The sequence below is a fragment of the Salvelinus alpinus genome, chromosome 27 (assembly GCF_045679555.1).
Source record: "Salvelinus alpinus chromosome 27, SLU_Salpinus.1, whole genome shotgun sequence".
NCBI lineage: Eukaryota > Metazoa > Chordata > Actinopteri > Salmoniformes > Salmonidae > Salvelinus > Salvelinus alpinus.
In genome coordinates this window covers 15,568,663-15,588,969 of record NC_092112.1, presented here as the reverse complement: position 1 = coordinate 15,588,969, position 20,307 = coordinate 15,568,663, and the positions used below count along the sequence as shown (strand labels likewise).

Here is a 20,307-nt window from a genome sequence, read left to right as displayed (position 1 = left end):
TCATTGTCTCCCAGCATGGTCTCATTCAACATAGTTTTACCCCTAGTACTTACCCAGAACAATCCTACATTTTATGTCACACAAGGGAATAGAATACTTTCTATTGGTACAATAGTCATTTTTACAACTTACACAGTTTTGACATGATGCTGGTTCAGAGACTATTAAAAGATCAGACAAAGGTGATTTTCTTCACAAAATACAATTGTCCATTCTGTGTCTGTTTGCCATATACTTAGCCCATTCGTATCACTCCTTCTTCACTACTTCTTCTCATGTAGTGTCCTTGAGTGGTTCTGATTCTGATATATCTAATTCTGTTGCTTTTTCAATGTTCTTATCTTGAGGTAGATCATTAGAGTTTATCAGAAAGTTTCAAATATCAGTAAAAACTCTCCTGACTGATGTCTCAGGTTGCTTTGTTGGCACGGTGGTCTGCTTGGTAAGGGCAGTCGATGTCATCTAGTGGTAGCTACTGTGGTCGTCACAGCAGCCGCCACCCTTGTTGTTGTCACAGGTTCTTCCTGTTCAGGTGCAGGGGTAGGTCTTCACCTTCCACTGGTTCAATCTTGTTCATGATGAGCACCTACTCGTCTTTTTCTTTGATTCATGTCAGGTCACATCCTTTCGGGTCCCAAACGACTTCTCCCTTTGTTTGGTGATGTGTCCATCCACAGAGTGCAATCTCCGATAAGGGTTTGATCCTTATGATTGAGATAGACTTCAGTTCTCCTGCTTCTGTTATACATTGAGGTGGAACATAGATTCTAACCTTGTCAGTCTTTTTGGATTGTTCGGCTGATTCCATTCTTCTCTTCCTGCTCCCACCATACATCTTGATTGTGCATTAGTCTGTTGTTTCTATACTAGCATTCACTGTTGCTTCTGTTATGTCAATGTCATTATTCTTTTGTTGTTCTAACATCAATTGTCTGTAAAGGAGGCCATTCAAAAGTTTAAAAGTCAATTGTGGGGTAATCCCCATTTTCTTCAGCTTGCGGGACTTTTCCTCCTCTTTCTTCACCTGAAGCTCCCTCCTCAGGCCGGACTTAGCTTCCATCTGGAAGGGTTTCAATTTTAGGAAAGAAACGTTCTTATTCTGTTCCTTGTGAGGCCTCTCCTCCTCTTCTGGGTGCATTAGTCGGTGCACGTGTCATATTTTGGCTTTCACTTGATTTACTGTTTTCTTGGCTCCTCCCTGGCATCTCAATCGTTTCCGCTGCTCCTGCTCCCTCCAGGCTCCCTCCTGGTGAATCAGCATCCTCAGTGTCCTCATCTCTATGTGGTTGTATCCTTCTCTCTGTTGGGACTCAGCTGCAGTGGTTCAGATGGTACCACGTCTGGCTTCTTTTCACTTGGACGGCCGTTCTTGTTGCTTTGGCCACCTCATAGGGTCCATCTCTCCTCGGTTGATCCCACTTCCTCCGGATCCCTCCAACGTGGACTAGATCTCCTGGTACCACTGAGAGAGGTCCTTCTGGTCCCCTTGGATCATCAGACGCAGAACCTCTCATCCTGGTTCAGGTTTCTGCCTACTTTCTGTGAAGCATTCATACTTAGAGACTTATGGCCTCTGTTCTAAGATTGCACCATACATCCTCTTACTTCCATCACTCATCACACAACAAACAGACATTCCAGCTGAAGCTGGCGAACCCCTCTCCTTCTGGTTTCCTAAACATAAGACTTGGAAAACAACAGACAAAACATAACAGCATTGACAATGTTATGTGTTATGCATAAATATATTCATGCAAACTGAAATCTGAGACCATGACAATTCCCACTCTCTCTTTACCTGACTCTATGCCTCCAGGATACTTTTCTGCTGGACTCCACAAAAATAAAAGCCCTAAAAAGCTTCCTCATGCTTCCACCCAGTCTTCCCCTTTCGGCCACAGGTTCTGAGAGGTGTTCCCAAATCATGTCATTTTTACTTAGTTTCCCATCTACTCCATTTCAACTGATAATCATGTGCATAACCTACAATTAACATTCTCTCTTCTTGAATTAATTCAACACTGTATATGCTTTCATATCAATCCCTTTAACATGTTTGTTTAGAGTATAATATCCTATCATCCATTCTCTTTCACATGATGTATTAAAAATAAAACAAGTAGCCTCCAAACTCAACCCAGTATGTCTATAGTGGAATCTAATCTCTCTCTCTTTCTCTCTCTGATTCCACATCCTCTGTCATGGTGTTTTCAAGCTCACCCATTATTCAGCTGGACCTTACTTCTCGTGAGACTTATGCACCCACCAAAGAGAGACATAAAGAACTTTACCACTGCAGTGTTGTAAGAAGTATACCACCAGCCTGGTGTATCTTGATGTACACTCAGTCTCCAGAATGCAGCCCAAGCCCTTCCATTTCTGGCTGTTTTTTCCTGAGGACATACACACTAACACATGGGTTATTTCCTGACAACATTAGCAAGATCACTAAATCTTAATTTTTAATAACAGCCCTATGTAACCATTCTGCCTCAAATACCTGGCCTCCTGCCACAGAAATATTCAATGATAGTCAAATGATGTTCCCTACATCAACTGCTGTACAATAACATGTAATCAGTCAAATGTCTTCCAGTTGGATTAATATCCAATCCTATCAAAACTAAGTAATAAGTTTCTTAAACTTTTGCTCTAGTGTTCAAAATGCCACCACTTATTCTTTTTACCATATCTTTAAATATGTGAATTGTTCTATTTACTTTAGAATTGTCCCTATATTTTACACAGCCAGCTGTCTTTCCTTTTCTGTGAATTATCTCTATTATTATACATAGTTTCTAGAAATAACACCCCTTCACTACCATTACCTTCATTTATGAGTCCCCTAACCCATAACAGCCATTATTTGATACATACTTAAAACATCCTTAAGTCAATTTATATATCATTTATATCAGTATCAGTCCCTCCTCAGGAACATATACACAACATTATGTTCCTCAAAACAAAAATAAAGTGACCAAACGAGAAAAAGAGAGAGAAAAAAAAAAAGAAAATTATAATAATTTCACATTTGCAATAAATTTCCACTATTCGTAATGTAATTAAACCTGGAGAAAACGTCCATCTGTTTCATTCTATGCCCATGTTATTATTGGTCTCTTTCTTCTTCATTCTTGGGTATCATCGCACAACAGACTACCTTTTTATTCAATTACTTATATTATTACATTTTATCATTACAATTCCAATGGCATTATAAAACAAAAGAAACAAAAAATCCTGTAATCTAATATTCTGTAAGTTTTGTCAACCACCTTGTCTCAGGATTAGTTTCCAGAGCTTCCCTAGGCCTATTAAATTTAAACAGTTCTATATCTAAATAACTAAACAGTTATTTCTTAAATACATTTTCCAACCCAATATTCAGGATAACAGTCCTTAGTGTTTACTTTAACTCAAATTTGACCTTATCTATTCAATACACAACATCCCTTTAATAATTAACATTTATACTAAACACTTTAATTACCAGTACCATCTATTTTCCCAATAGCCCTTTTGTCTCAGTTTCTCTCATGAATGGCCTGATAATAAAAAAATCAGTACCCCAATAACTTTAAGTCATTATTCTCCCAACAAATATAATGTAATTTCAGCATGTCTTTTTTTAGATACAGTTCACAGGTCATCAGACACAGTTGTCCCTCACTGTTCAGTCGGTTAGGGTGGGTTTGATCTCCACACCCACTTGTGGTGATATTCTCTCCCATGCCTTAAAGCATTCTGACGTCACCTTCTTATGATAACTCCCTTATTCCACCAGTGTTCTCTCAGATGAATTATAGATGATGTTTTTATCAACAAAACCCTTACAGAAACCCACACTCCAATAAACCCTTTAGAATAACTTTCAACACTTTTTATATGCATAATGAACAAAACACATTTGTGTATTCCCCCAAAGACCATAACCCCAAAGAACTGATAGTTTTACCTATGAACCCATGTTATATCGAAAATAAAAATTAAAATAAACCTATTCGAATAACTTATTCAATTTAAGGGTACAACTCTTCATAATTTTCCCAGGGACATAAGAGATTTTCAAAGTAATTATACAGTTTGAATAGAGTCTGGTGTCTTAAACATTTTATAAGTATATCCCACCTGTTCCAACAATTTCTAGTAAAAGGTGATCAGTCTTTCACAAGAAATTCCTAGGATTCAGGGCATTTTGACACCATTAATATGTTTCCACTCCCCCTTTCTTTAGGAGCAACTTAAATACATTTTTCAAAAACATGTTCATCCTTTTGCATACCCAATTTGAAACTGAATTGGAAAAAACCCTTCCAATATATCTACTAATGCATATTCATTCCCAGTACATGGTGTACTCACTAGTGAATCATAAGCCAATAATCGCAAAGGGACTGGACTCACTCATCCAGAACTCCATGTTTTAGCCTTATCCAGATATTTTTATTTTTAAAGCGGCTGACTTTAATTAACTGCTTTCCACAGTAATGCAGTCTCCAATGACATTGTTGATCAGAGAAGATTAAAAAACCCTTTTTTTCCCTTATTCTTTCTGGAAAAGAAAGTGTACATATTGTTAATATTCACAACGTTACCTTTTAGTCAGCAAACCAATAATTTTACTTATCCATAGATTTTATTCTAAAGCGTCTTTAACAGTTCCAGAGAATTGTGGTATAGAATGTCTAACAATTAAAATTCCATCGTTATTTTACTAGATGTCAAACGTGATCTAATACTTCTTCTTGACCACATATAAACTGTAATTTCTATGAAACACTCATTGTTCGCTCAGAGACTATACACCGACAAGTAAAAAATTCCATTCTCACTAACCTCAAACCAATTAGTTGTTTGTTATTTTGACAAGGATATAAACTCTTGTATAGCGGCATTACCTACTACCGCACTAAGTTCTAATGTCACATTACACTAATTTTCCCATACCCGATATACCTATATCCAGAACAGAGAGCTATTTTCTTATTGGTTCTTAGATCTTGTCAATAGTTCTGCCAATCACCCGCACGTCTGCGAGGACTAGAGGAACCACACACACAACCTCATCGCAATGTATTTTCTGATGATAGAATGTTGACATCAGAACGCCTACAAATCGAGCTTCACATTTTGGTCCCATGCGACTATTTATTTATTTATTTTTCCTAAATACTCCCATGTATTTCTACACCTTTTATTTACTATTTTTCCGAGGTAGAGCCAATCTCCTTTCCAATTAATAATTCATTTGTCACATCACTTAATTTCTTTTATCGAAGCCTACTCTATACAGTACATACATTATTTCTGAATACTACAGATTACTTAATGTCTTATTCTAGTACAGTACTTCAAATATCACTGTTTTTTTCCCTTTACAGATATCATTATTTATTCATTTGGTTTGTTGTTACAGTTCTAATCAATTTTTAAGATTACATTTACGTTACATTTAAGTCATTTAGCAGATGCTCTTATCCAGAGCGACTTACAAATTGGAAAGTTCATACATATTCATCCTGGTCCCCCCGTGGGAATTGAACACTCAACCCAGGCGTTGCAAGCACCATGCTCTACCAACTGAGCCACACAGGTCCACTGCCCGCTCCGTTAAGATCTCTATCTAACGTCTTACTATTACCTATATTTATTTATTTTGTCTCTACTTTCTTACCTCTTCTCCATATTCTTATTGTTTGATCCTATGGTCAATTTACTAGTGAGTCAAGCCACCCCTGTTCTCCTTTTTATCCTGGCCACTCCATTTTGCACCGCTGTCTACCCTGCAGGCTATTTTTTAGACCGTAGCTTCTGTAGACACAGAGTGTCTGACGGCCTGTTTTTTCCTCCTCCTTTGTTTCACCGTACGCGAATTCTTAATGTGTCCTGGATCCCACTATTTATCTTAACCAACCTAGATTCATTGTTAAACTTTATAGTATAATTTCAATTTATTGGCGCTCCTACTTTCTGTTTTGTTACACACTTTTCTATCCGTATTTATACTATTCGGTTAACGCCTTTTTAAGTATTTTTATTTATTATTTGTTTTGACACCGTTTTTAGTAATTCTACTATGGTCGCTTATTACTTTATCACATCAGTGTTTTTATCCTTGATTACAACTTATTTTACTTCGATGTTTCTTAATTTCGTTCCCTCTATCTTAGTATTTAGAGGCACCCTTTCTTTACGTTCTACTCTGTCACAGGAAGGCTGCGCGCACCCTCTTCAGGACGCTCTGCCTACACGCACATAACCTGTCCTATCTTTCTTCCTAATGTTCTATCTTTACACAGATCCACTCATTTCTTACAACATTTTCATTCATCCTTTTTATTTTTCATCTGTTCATTCAATCCCTTTGTTTTTACCTCAAAACAACTTAGTCTTTCTTTATTGACTTAATTCACTTCCTCCTACATAAGCCTAGACTGCTAAGATTTCTACAATATGACGAGACTACTGTCTAATCGGATCAGCTTGTCTTCATATCCTATTCAACCCCCAATACTTATCTTTTCTTCTATTATTAGAGTAGTATTGTGGCGTGACCTACTGAATTACCAAACCCTGGTAGCTAGACAGAGCGGTTTTTTATTCGCAGGATTTCTTTTGCATTTGAACGCCGCACAATCGGGCCAACGTTTTTCCTGCACCTACTACTTCACCCATACAGTCCTCCTTTCAGAGCGGAAACTATGAATATTTATTTAACTACTGATTTATGTTTTGACCGTATAAGTTACTTTTGCAGTTGAACGCCGCACAATCGGGCCAACGTTTTCCTACAACCTACTGATTTATGCTTTGACCGTATAAGTTACTTTTGCAGTTGAACGCCGCACAATCGGGCTAACGTTTTCCTACAACCTACTGATTTATGCTTTGAACCGTATAAGCTACTTTTGCAGTTGAACGTCGCACAATCGGGCTAACGTTCTTCCTGCCTTCTAAATATTTCATCCGTTCAGTCCTTCTTTCAAAGCGGTAACCATGAAATATTAATTTAACTACTAAATATTCACCAACAGACCCTTCTGCCGCGCCGTGAATATCCCACCCAAGCAGACCTTTTCAAAAATGTTAACCAGCCATCTCAGCCAGATGCGCAAACAACCGCATCATTTAAGCTACACATTCGAACGGTCTGATCTGAACGAGCGCATGCATGCTCACTCTACATCTAACACAAGCAAAGTTCACAGCACCTATTCACTCAGTCTCTATACATGCGCATACATTTATATTTAATACCATTCCCCAAATTACACATACATGCAAATTCATTGAATTTAAAAGTTCTTTTGTATTTACTGGTTTCATTTTAGGAAATTTGAAAGAGAGACTTACGTGGCGCTCCTCTCGCTGAGACAGTATCTCTGAAGCAATCTTACACAAACATTTCAACTATTGTAAGAACTTGCTTACCGTCTAGTTGGGCGGCCACCTCTGTTTGTTAGATTGTCCAAAGAACCCATCATCAGCCAAGAACGTCCCAGTCCCTATCAGCTCCTGGCTAGCTCGCCAAATATGTCGTGGAAAATCATTTTCAAATACAACGCTTACCAGAACTTTTAAAATCAAACATGCTCTTTATTACAACTGTACAGCCCACTGGCATGTCCCCGCGGAACACACCCCGCGGAACACACCCTTTCTCAGAACTCCAGCTACTCTATTTTATACACACATAGTATTGTCCGTCCCCTATGAAGTCATTCACCACCATCTGCTTTCAATTTGTTTATCATAGTGGCTGGACCCTCTATCCCAGTGTGTCCAATTACCTCTAGGCGCCACTCTGTCTGACATGTATGTTTGTAATAGAATGGTCAGACCATATGTCTAGTGTCCAATTGCTTTTAGGCGCCACTCTGTCTGACATGTATGTCAGCACAATGGAGAATCTACAAGGGTCAGAGGGTCAGAACGTCCCTTAGTAGACCTCCATCACCACGGTCCCATGACCCATGTTAACATGTGGTTCGTTACTTTAATGTTCAGCTATCTTTTATATTTATATGTTATCCATGTATCTTATGTTACCACTACACTACTACACCATCTGCTAATCTTTGGTTTCCTGTATTTACCAGAATGGCAAATGCACTCACATCTGCTCTCTTATACTACCTTCCAGTATACTCCTGTCTACTGTCCAACAGTGTGATATCTACCCACATATGTCACCTACTCCTACAATAGTAGACTATAATTTAGTCTGTCAAACCTCTTATTTCTTGAATAGCAAGAAACAGGCTCCGACACAAAGCCCTCGTTGTCAGGAGCCTAAAGTCAAATTGAAATGAAGACTGTTTAAATTAATTAGGCCTTCTGGAATTAGCGTACTTTCAGCACCCATGCGCTGTCCATCTTTGCGGTTGCCGCTTCATAGTAATGTAAGTTAAGTAAATTACTGAAATATGGCTTATTGGGAGGCCAATAACTCTGATAAATAGCTTCATTATGGGCAATGAAACATACTGATTTTATTTTAATCAATTATAGCAGTAGCAAGCTTACCTCCGGTCCTCCTTCTCATCTTCGCACTCTCCCTCTCAAACTTAAAAGGACATCAATAGGCCTAGTCCGCATGCAGAGATATTGCATTTTTTTGGACAAAATAAAACAATAATTTTTGGAAGAAGCCTCTGACTTGCCTCCTGAAGTACCATTGTACACAGCACAGTCATTGGTTAGGCAGCACAATAGGGTCTACATCAGCAAGAGCAGGGCAGGCCAGGGCCCATGATTGGGAACTATATATCCCTGACCTATGACCTCTGACCTGAGGCAAGTCTGTTTTGCACAGAGGGATAGGAATGGATAAAAATCAGTACAGGTCGCTTTTTTACACAGCGCTTCTAAAGAGATTATTGACAATTTATATCATTTCTAATTATCAGCCAGCCCATGAAATAGGGCCCTGGTTGTGCCTACCATGTTCCAGAACCAATATTGACTGTTTTTGTTCATGTCCAATTTCTCCCTTTCAGACCATTTGTAGGGGGAGTTTCATTGGACACGAAGACTACATCTCCCACGTCATCTCCGAGATGACTCGTCTTACCGTCACCAGTTCCAACTCGCTCCGGAAGAGCAGTCCTTCGGCGCGGCAACGGGCACGCTCCATGGGGCGTCTGGGCGAGCTCGTCGAAGGGGACACGTATCAGTATGAGGAGCTGGGCCAAGAGAAGAGTCATAACGGCGGTAACAGCTACTGGCAGGTACAAAGCGAGACCGGCAGCCCCAAACTGGCTCTTAGGAAAACATCCACCCTCCAGCCCAATGGGGTACTGCCTAGGGCAAAGTCGACGCATGAGATGAGCACGGCGGCTGAGGATAAACCTGCACCTCTGCCGAAGGGGCCAGCCCCCACGCCCCCTAGAGGAGGCACAGGTCATTATACACGTAGCGAATGGGCCGGACTTATAAATAGGCCGGGACAGCAGATGGGGATGCCTCTAAAGGGCAAGGTAGCCAATCAGAGGCCGGCATCCTGCTATAACCTGCAGACCCTGCAGACGCAGCAGCAGGTCAACATGAGGGTCAAGCCTGGGGTCAGTCACCTGCCGGACCTTCTGACCTCCTCCAAGGATACTTCTCCTCAGAGAACCCACTCGTCCTGTGACCTGAAGGTAAGCCTCTTCCGTTTCCATTTAGCATTGATATGTTGAAGCTGTGTCTTGTTGGAAGGAAACATTGTGGTCACCTCAAGACTGCAGTTGCCTACACCTGTCATTGCAGATCACCTATATTTGTAGTTTGTCGAAGGCCTATGCTAAAATATCTTTCCTGTCATCTCCCAGAGGAATTCATTAGGGCCCTCGGCCATGTCCTTACCCAATGGCACCAGCAGCCTGATCTCAGGCCGAGGGCTAACCCACAGACCCTCACGCTCGTCCTCCAGCTACACCATTGGATTGTTATCACCTATAGTTCAGGGGGCTACCATGCCCCTACTCCCCAAACAGGACAGCCCATCCCAGCCCCGGCCTTCTCCCACGGGCTCCCCGGCCACCAGCTCAACAGGAACGGCCCAGCAGCAGCAACAGCCCAAACCCAAGCATGGGCCAGAGACTGAGCCGGTCAAAGTGACCCATGTGCAGTTCAAGGCGGCCCTGCAGATGGTGGTGGACAAGGGCGACCCGCGCACCTCTCTGGAGAATTTTGTGAAGATCGGGGAGGGCTCCACGGGGGTTGTGTGCATTGCCCGCGAGAGGCATAGTGGTCGGCAGGTGGCAGTGAAGATGATGGATATCCGTAAGCAGCAGCGCAGAGAGCTGCTCTTTAACGAGGTATGCAGTATGTTAATGGGAGGTAAACGGTCAGAATTGGACTGTAAGAAAGGCTAAACTATGTTAGTATATCATTAGGTTGTGGGTTCCTATCTGGCCTGAAGGACTAAAACAAGATATGAAACAGCATGCCTCCATAAATGGTATAGGACAGAACAGAGGACTTTATTGTATAGTGAGTTGCACTTAATGACATGTAAAACTCACTACACAACAGTTTCTTGGAATTTGAACATTCTGTTCAATTAATAAATGCATGTCTAGTCTGAAAGGTAGATAGACACGGACTTTCTCCCAATGAGCTTGAAAAGCTACCTTTAGATATCATTTGTCTGTCAAGATTGCTTATCTACATGGATAGATTGCCTATCTAAATGGATAGATTACTTACAGTTGAAGTCGGAAGTTTACATACACCTTAGCCAAATCACAATTGCTGACATTTATTCCTAGTAAAAATTCCCTGTCTTAGGTCAGTTAGGATCACCACTTTATTTTAAGAATGTGAAATGTCAGAATAATAGTAGAAAGAATGATTTATTTCAGCTTTTATTTCTTTCATCACATTCCCCGTGGGTCAGAAGTTTACATACACTCAATTAGTATTTGGTAGCATTGCTTCTAAATTATTTAACTTGGGTCAAACGTTTCAGGTAGCCTTCCACAAGCTTCCCACAATAAGTTGGGTGAATTTTGGCCCATTCCTCCTGACAGAGCTGGTATAAGGTTTGTAGGCCTCCTTGCTCGCACACGCTTTTCAGTTCTGCCAACAAATTTTCTATAGGATTGAGGTCAGGCCTTTGTGTTGGCCACTCTAATATCTTGACTTTGTTGTCCTTAAGCCATTTTGCCACAACTTTGGAAGTATGCTTGGGGTCATTGTCCATTTGGAAGACCCATTTGCGACCAAGCTTTAACTTCCTGACTGATGTCTTGAGATGTTGCTTCAATATATCCACATAATTTTCCTCCCTCATGATGCCATCTATTTTGTGAAGTGCACCAGTCCCTCCTGCAGCAAAGCACCCCCACAACATGATGCTGCCACCCCAGTGCTTCACGATTGGGACGGTGTTCTTCGGCTTGCAAGCCTCCCCCTTTTTCCTCCAAACATAACAATGGTCATTATGGCCAAAATGTTCTATTTTTTTTACCCATCGCTTTTGTGGAGCGATGGGTAACGACGCTTCGTGGGTGACTGTTGTTGATGTGTGCAGAGGGTCCCTGGTTCGCGCCCGTGTCGGGGCGAGGGGACGGTTTAAAGTTATACTGTTACATTGATGCTGTTGACCCGGATCACTGGTTGCTGCGGAAAAGGAGGAGGTTGAAAGGGGGGTGAGTGTAACGGATGTGAAATGGCTAGCTAGTTAGCGGGTACGCGCTAATAGCGTTTCAATCAGTTACGTCACTTGCTCTGAAACCTAGAAGTAGTGTTGCCCCTTGCTCTGCAAGTGCCGCGGCTTTTGTGGAGCGATGGGTAACGACGCTTCGTGGGTGACTGTTGTTGATGTGTGCAGAGGGTCCCTGGTTCGCGCCCGTGTCGGGGCGAGGGGACGGTTTAAAGTTATAGTGTTACATATGTAAAGTTCCGACTTCAACTGTATAGACATCTGGGCTGATTCCTCACCGTTCTCATGATCATTGCAACTCCACGAGGTGAGATCTTGCATGGAGCCCTAGGCTGAGGGAGATTGACAGTTCTTTTGTGTTTCTTCCATTTGCGAATAATCACAGAAACTGTTGTCACCTTCTCACCAAGCTGCTTGGCGATGGTCTTGTAGCCCATTCCAGCCTTGTGTAGGTCTACAATCTTGTCCCTGACATCCTTGGAGAGCTCTTTGGTCTTGGCCATGGTGGAGAGTTTGGAATCTGATTGATTGATTGCTTCTGTGGACAGGTATCTTTTATACAGGTAAGAAACTGAGATTAGGAGCACTCCCTTTAAGAGTGTGCTCCTAATCTCCGTCCGTTACCTGTATGAAAGACACCTGGGAGCCAGAAATCTTTTTGATTGAGAAGGGGTCAAATACTTATTTCCCTCATTAAAATGCAAATCAATTTATAACATTTTTGACATGCATTTTTCTGGTAATTTTTGTTGTTATTCTGTCTCTCACTGTTCAAATAAACCTACCATTAAAATTATAGACTGATAATTTCTTTGTCAGTGGGCAAACGTACAAAATCAGCAGGGGATCAAATACTTTTTTCCCTCACTGTAATAGCCCTCTAAGCACCTCTTCTCACGTACATTTGTAACCATAGGTGGTGATCATGAGGGACTACCGGCACAACAACGTTGTGGAGATGTACAGGAGTGCCCTGGTGGAAGAGGAGCTGTGGGTTATCATGGAGTACCTGCAGGGCGGCGCTCTAACCAACGTTGTGTCTGAAACCAGGTAAAGGGTCTGTCAATAAGAGGAGCAATGTTGTGAAACTTAAAACACAGAATACTTCCTAGCAACAGTGATGTTCATTAATCATATTATATATATTAATAATAATTTTCAGAATGCCACGACAATGTACACAAACCAAACCTGTCGGGTAGAATGAGATGAGTAATAGTTTGTTTTGGGAAAATCCCATTTGGTCAAGAAGTTATGTCAAGTAACTGTATTGCCACCCACTCCGCCATACCTTCTTTTGCGTTAAAGGAGAAATGTAATTGTTATAAATGCCAAAATAAAGGAGGGTCTAACAATAACACAAGTTGGCACGTGTTGCAACAAGATTCCTCTGTAATTGCCTACTACGATTTGGTCCACTGGAGAACAGTACAATGTTGATCTGAAAAGAAGAGAACGATTCACATGATGCTAATGCTAACATGATTAACCCTGATGGATGTTGTGTCAAAGGCAAAAAACTAAAATTTTATATCGTCGGCTGACTAGGATGTTGGATAACAAGTTTAAGTTGCATGTCATTTCATACCAGGCTGAATGAAGAGCAGATAGCCACCGTGTGCGAGGCTGTGCTACAGGCGTTAGCCTATCTCCATTCCCAGGGAGTTATCCACCGTGACATCAAGAGTGACTCTATACTGCTTACGCTGGATGGGAGGGTAAGTGCAGCCACATCCAGAAATAATTTCAGCCCGGTCTGTAACATCAGAACACATGACAAAATATTGCACTAGCTGTTTACTCCTGGGGGCAGGAGTGGCTGGGTTCTGAACAAACAAAATTAGGGCAGAAACTGTCTTCAAAAGCCCTTACCCAGCACCTCTACCTATCCATCCCCTATTTACCAGCAAACCCCTACAGATAAACCTCTAGAAACTCTCAATCACTGAAGACCAAATCTTAAATTGAGATAATGCAAATTGTATTGATATCAATGGCATAAAGTTCAAGCTAAAGCTAAATGTAAAGCTTAGATGAGCATGTTGGAATTTGGCCCTTTCAGTGATTTGTAATGTATCCAATCATTTTTATGGCCTTTAATTATAATTTAAAAATTTTTTTTATTGTATTATTTTCCTAGATCAAGCTGTCAGACTTTGGATTCTGTGCTCAGATCAGCAAAGACATCCCCAAAAGGAAGTCCTTGGTTGGAACACCGTACTGGATGGCTCCAGAGGTTGTGTCAAAGACGCCATATGGAACTCAGGTAACAGAACAACCAACCAAAACTGTGTTTGTTTGACTGCTAGAAGGTTGTCTCATTCTACAATATGAACAGAGTATCTGAAACACTGATGTGTCCCTCAAACACATCCAGTGAACACCACAAGTTTTGGGACAGTGACAATTGTGTTGTTGTTTTGGCAGCTTTAGTTTAAGGATATTGTCATCCATATCGGGTGAACCGTTTAGAAATTACAGCACTTTTTGTACATAGTCCCCCCATTTTAGGGGACCAAAGGTTTCTGGACAAATTCAGTTATGTGTATTAAAGTAGTCAAACGTTTAGTATTTGGTTCCATATTCCTAGCATGCAATGATCACATCAAGCTTGTGACTCTACAAACTTGTTGGATGCATTTGCTGTTTGTTTAGGTTGTGTTTCAGATTATTTTGTGCACAATAGAAATGAATGGCGCAGCGGTCTAAGGCACTGCATCTCAGTGCTAGAGGCGTCACTACAGACCCTGGTTTGATTCCAGGCTCTATCACAACCGGCCGTGATTGGGAGTCCCATAGGGCGCAGCGTCGTTAGGGTTTGGTCAGGGTAGGCTGTCATTGTAAATAAGAATTTGTTCTTAACTGACTAATTAAATAAAGGTTCAATAAAAAAAATAAAAAAACATAAGTGAATTTGTTCCGATACTTTTGGGGGATTGTATACAAAAAAAATCAATAATTTCTAAACTGTTCACCCGAAATGGGTAAAAATACCCTCAAATTAAATCTGACAGTCTGCACTTTAACCTCATAGTCATTGTATCATTTCCAATCCAAAGTGCTGGAGTACAGGGCCAAAACAACCAAAAATGTGTCACTGTCCCAATATTTTTGGAGCTCACTGTATGTTTTGATCTTATTGTTTTGCACATTGTGTTTTATTCACACACACACACACACACACACACACACACACACACACACACACACACACACACACACACACACACACACACACACACACACACACACACACACACACACACACACACACACACAAAGCACACACACACACACACACACAAAGCACACACACACACACACACAAAGCACACACAAAGCACACACACACACACACACAAAGCACACACACACACACACACAAAGCACACACAAAGCACACACACACACAAAGCACACACAAAGCACACACAAAGCACACACATGATCCTGTTACTGTTGCCTACACCTCTCCTTCACCACTTCAGGCCAGATACTCCTTGCACTAGAGAATACTGCCTAAAACAGACAGACAGGATTATCTGTTACCCACCGAGGTATTTTCTTATCGGGATTCAACAGAGATGGAGGGACCTTTTTCCATCCTTAAGTGTGCGTTTGATGTGAGAGAAAGACAGTGTGTGTACTGTCACTGAATGTGTGTGATAGTGTCTGCCTTTTCCTGTGATGTTCAATGAATGCTTGTACAGGATATGACATGGTTGAACATGCCATTTCTACGGGTGTGTGTGTCAGTGGCGATGAGTGACGTTTAAAATGAGTGAGGATGATTTTTTTTTTAATGAGCATGGCCTATTACAGCATATTGGATGACTGTCATTCACATTCCATTAACCCAGTTCAATGTAACATCGATAGATTTAGGCTACTACATGGTACTCTAATGTTCCCTGTACCCATCATGAGGTTGCTACAACCTAGCCTATGAATTAAAGTTTACAACGTAGTTGCACACAGGTCGAGAGACGCATTTGAGGTAACAGACAGTGACATTCAATACCGCCTTGCATCTAGCTGATATAGGATGTAATCATTAGTCCAACAGTCGCAAACGAGAGTTTCTATTGGACAAATTCAAGTATGTTTATCCCCGTTTTGTTCCATTTGTTTCCGTTTAAGAAACGTTTTTCAACAGAATCCGCGGAATGAATACACCCCTGACCACTCGTAAACACAGCCACTTTGTATTCCTTCTCGCATCCATGCGTTCACCTCCTCTCACCGCTCCCCTTCGCTTGAGGACTTCAATGCACAACACATCAGCTATATGTGACCAGGCAACGAAAAAACTTTACAAGCCAAACCGCTACACACAGCCTACATCGTTGTCACCATATTAGATAACGTAATATCCTAGTCAACATAGCTAATAGAACTAATGTGTTAGTAAACCCGCTACAATCACGCAGTAACGTTACAGTGTATAGTCATTAAGCAGTTTAGCCTTTACACCGGTGGCAATACATTAGTAAAACCAAAAGATTACCTTGACTTGGAAGAGTTCCAGTGTTGTGTTGGCTAGTCATAGCCAGATAGCTAACATAGCATCCCTCTGTTTGAGCAGGGTGTTTCAGTAGGCTAAACTAGCTAGCTGCATTTGCTAGCTAAGAAAGTGTCTTTTTTTTCAGTTTCAATCTCTTTCTATATATATATTTCTCTCTTGCATCTCCTTAATTTTGGAAGAAATGAATTTGTTCAAAACGGTTCAACTATTGTCTTTCTCTCCCTGAGTCAACTACTCACCACATGGGAACCATGAGCCTCCTAGGTTTTGTATTGAAGGCAATATACCCAGAGGAGGACAGATGCTAGATGTCCTCCGGCTACACCATGGTGCTACCCTACAGAGTGCTGTTGAGGCTACTGTAGACCTTCTTTGCAAAATATTATAATTTAATCAATAATTTGATGACTTGATAATATTTAGTATAGTTTTATCTAAAAAAGATAACTTTTTAAATGTTTTACCATTTTTATTTTTATGAAATTAACTGAGGAGGATGGTTCTCCCCTTCCTCCTCTGAGGAGCCTCCCCTGGTGTGTGTTTATGTTCCTGTGTCAGTCAGGTGGATGGAAGGTCTCTGGATATGCTGTTAGAGGATACGTGAGGCTCTGTGTGTGTTTATTATTGTAAATGTCTCTGATGTCTGGCAGGTGGATGTGTGGTCCCTGGGTATCATGGTGGTAGAGATGGTGGATGGAGAGCCTCCGTACTTCAGTGACACACCAGTGGCAGCTATGAAGAAACTGAGGGACGAGCCGCCACCCACAGTCAGTAACACACAGAAGGTGAAATACATATAGATACATACCACACACACACACACTCACACTCGCACACTACTCACACCCCATCTCTCTCTCTCTCTGTAGATCTCCCCTGTGTTGAAGGACTTCCTGGATCGTATGCTAACACGGGACCCCCAGGAGCGGGCTACCGCTAGCGACCTGCTGGAGCACCCCTTCCTGCTGCAGTGTGGCTCGCGGCAGTGCCTGGTACCCCTAGTGGAACGATACCGTAAGCGCATGTCCCGCTGCTGACTCACCCAAACACACAGGATCCATGATGGCCGAAAAATGGGCTGATCCCCTGACGTCTGACCCTGGGTTAACAGGCGACCTGTCGCTCCATCCACCACATTGGTATTGAGTCTCAATGCCCACTACAGGAAGTGGATTTACTGTCACTCGGTGTGTGGATGGATAGACGAGTCGATCAGAAAAGCCTCTCTCTCTTTATCTTGTCCCTTTTTATTTGCTCCTTTTCTCTGGAATCCCTTCAGATCCACAGGAGAGTCGTCGCTCCCTTGTTGGGCAGTGTAGGGCAGGATGGAATTGGATATCTGAGTTTAAGGATTTGTTAATTAATTCTATGCAAAAAGTGCAACAAGCCCCAATGCAGAATCGCAGTGACCTGAAACTTCTGTACTGATCATCCCCACCATCGCTGTCCAATTTGTCCTACTGACTTTGAAATGTAACAATTACAACTGACTTTGGTACTATACTTGATGGGTAATTCGTTCTGTAAAACAAATGAATGACCAGACCCTTTCTACCAGATCACATAGGGGTAACCCTGGACTTGATCAGGGGATGATCTACAAAGTTGTCCCAAGCAGAAGCTTTGTTTTGGTATTGCTGGAGAAACATGTTTTTATAGAATTTCAAAATGGATAAAGTATTTCGGGATATTGCAGATATGAATGTGAGTAATATAGTAAAGAGTAAGACTATACTGAGTATAGTCAATGTTCTATTGTGGGACAGGTATCCCTGGGAAAACACTATTTTAATCAGAACCGATCACCTGTATTTAAAGTATAAAAAGGGATCCGCCATACTTTGGTTAAACATGTTTTTGACAAAATAGGCATGCAATATATTGAAATTGAATAAAATACGGACATGAGGTACTTCAAAATCTCAAGACCAGATTGATTTGTAGCCTACTGCTGTACCCCTGTTAGCTGACTATCCTACTGCTGTACCCCTGTTAGCTGACTAGGCTACTGATGTACCCCTGTTAGCTGACTAGCCTACTGATGTACCCCTGTTAGCTGACTAGCCTACTGCTGTACCCCTGTTAGCTGACTAGCCTACTGATGTACCCCTGTTAGCTGACTAGGCTACTGATGTACCCCTGTTAGCTGACTAGGCTACTGATGTACCCCTGTTAGCTGACTAGCCTACTGCTGTACCCCTGTTAGCTGACTAGGCTACTGATGTACCCCTGTTAGCTGACTAGGCTACTGATGTACCCCTGTTAGCTGACTAGCCTACTGCTGTACCCCTGTTAGCTGACTAGGCTACTGATGTACCCCTGTTAGCTGACTAGGCAACTGTACTGTTTGCCAACACTGGATATCTATGTACTGTAGCTTTCTTATGTCAACACCCATTTTCACATGCATTTTTGTCCTTCTCAGAATGTTCTGTATCTGACCCTGTACAGCAGTTTATATTTTTCATACACTTCAAAAATGTGACTTCACTTTGCACGTAAGTACTTGGTAAGTACTGGTAAAGGACAAAACCTATGAAGGTACTTCTTTACATTTTTTAAAATAAATATCTGTGAACAAATGCTGTTTTTTTGTTGCAAATATCATATTGATTATGATTTAAATACAGCTTATAGGCCTACAACATGATATAAGCATGCTGTTGAATCTGCATAAGAGCCTCTGTTAAATGATCAAATACGTATACAAGTCATTGCCATTCAGGTGAGATCATCATGTCCTAACTATTCACAGGATATTCAGGTGTTTTGTGACCGAGCTTTCTGTGACCTTCATTACACCTTATCATGGCATCTTTTAATGCGATGAAAAGCACTAAATTATGGTATGAGTGAAAAAGTGTTTCACAGAGTTTAAATAATTGCAGTAATTTCTATACCATACCAATGTAAAATAAGTGATGTGAGAGAAAGGTTTCCCAGAGGGATCTGTATTAACCTGCCTTATGTTAATGAGTACAAATATGGAAATCTTGTTGAAAAAAAGGATGACAAACAAAGTTTTAGGTAGCAAACAACCCTGTGAATTTCAGCGTGACTCAGTTTTCAACTACGTAATGTGCAGATAAGGTTTGCAATTAATACACTTTTCAGTCATTTTGAAAATATTTTCATCACTTATAAAGCATGACAAATTGGGTGAAGAAATCAAATAGATGGATACAGATAAAGATATTCAATATGTTTCCTTAACAATAGTTTCATAATAACAAATGAAATAGCATATCAGTTATTGTATACAGCACAAAACTGGGACACAGTATGTAACACGTGATTGCGTAAGACCAGTTAAGCTGGCACTGCAGCTTTTCATAGCACTTAACACAGCCATGTTTTTTCCCCCTCATTTTAAGAATGTTCAACTTGAAGAAGGAAGGAGAATGAACCGTCTCAGAAGAGATTTGACACTGCTGTCGGGTTGCAAAGGGAGGGAATATTACCAAGTAACTCTAGAAATGTACCAGTAAACAAGCACATTTTTGGAAACTTGAGTTTTCATAACGTAAAAAAATATCAAATAATAAAATGTTTTAATATGAAAAAAGAATCTCAAAACTGTAAAACATTATCGGAAATATAACCCATCAACTTAGTGAACACTGTTACTCTTTAATGAGGGTTTCAGCATGCAATGTCCTTTATATTTTGGGGTTTTATTTACTTTACAATGCCAATATATCTTTGTTGTAAATGTTTTGGGGACAAATTGGTGGCAGTTGTGAAAAAAGGTAAATGAAAGAGTTGAGGAGATAATTGGAAATGACATCATTGTTCATTAGACGTGTTTTACATGATTAGGTTATTTTCTCCTGAATCACATGGTCTATCTACTAGAAACGAATGGACATTGTGGAAACAGATATAAAGAATATGAAGAAAATATGAATACATTTAGATTTCCAAAATTACCTTTTAATTACAATCATTTCTAAAAATTCCAAAATAACTTTGGTAAATTACCCGGGAGTTTTACAAACCTACACTGCTGTCAATAGATCTGGCAAATGGTAGGCAATGCTTTTTTTATGTCCCTGACAGCCACTAAAGAATAGAAGTTGTTCAACATTTTCTAGAGTCAGAAACAGTGGAATTTAACAGTTTGTCCATG

At 40.8% G+C, this 20,307-nt stretch overlaps 1 protein-coding gene across 3 annotated transcripts in view; it reads left to right on the top strand.

The window, feature by feature from the left end:
• Positions 1-18,760, top strand: part of LOC139556008 (serine/threonine-protein kinase PAK 6-like) — a 50,283-nt gene extending 31,523 nt beyond the window's left edge. For all 3 annotated transcript variants that reach the window (XM_071369470.1, XM_071369468.1, XM_071369469.1), the window contains 7 exons: positions 9,003-9,644; positions 9,816-10,304; positions 12,570-12,703; positions 13,245-13,371; positions 13,794-13,919; positions 16,829-16,963; positions 17,048-18,760. In XM_071369470.1, coding sequence (XP_071225571.1) covers positions 9,003-9,644; positions 9,816-10,304; positions 12,570-12,703; positions 13,245-13,371; positions 13,794-13,919; positions 16,829-16,963; positions 17,048-17,215 — 1,821 coding nt within the window. In that variant the 3' untranslated portion in view covers positions 17,216-18,760. The remainder of the gene's footprint in view (positions 1-9,002; positions 9,645-9,815; positions 10,305-12,569; positions 12,704-13,244; positions 13,372-13,793; positions 13,920-16,828; positions 16,964-17,047) is intronic.
• The last annotated feature ends 1,547 nt before the right edge of the window (positions 18,761-20,307 follow it).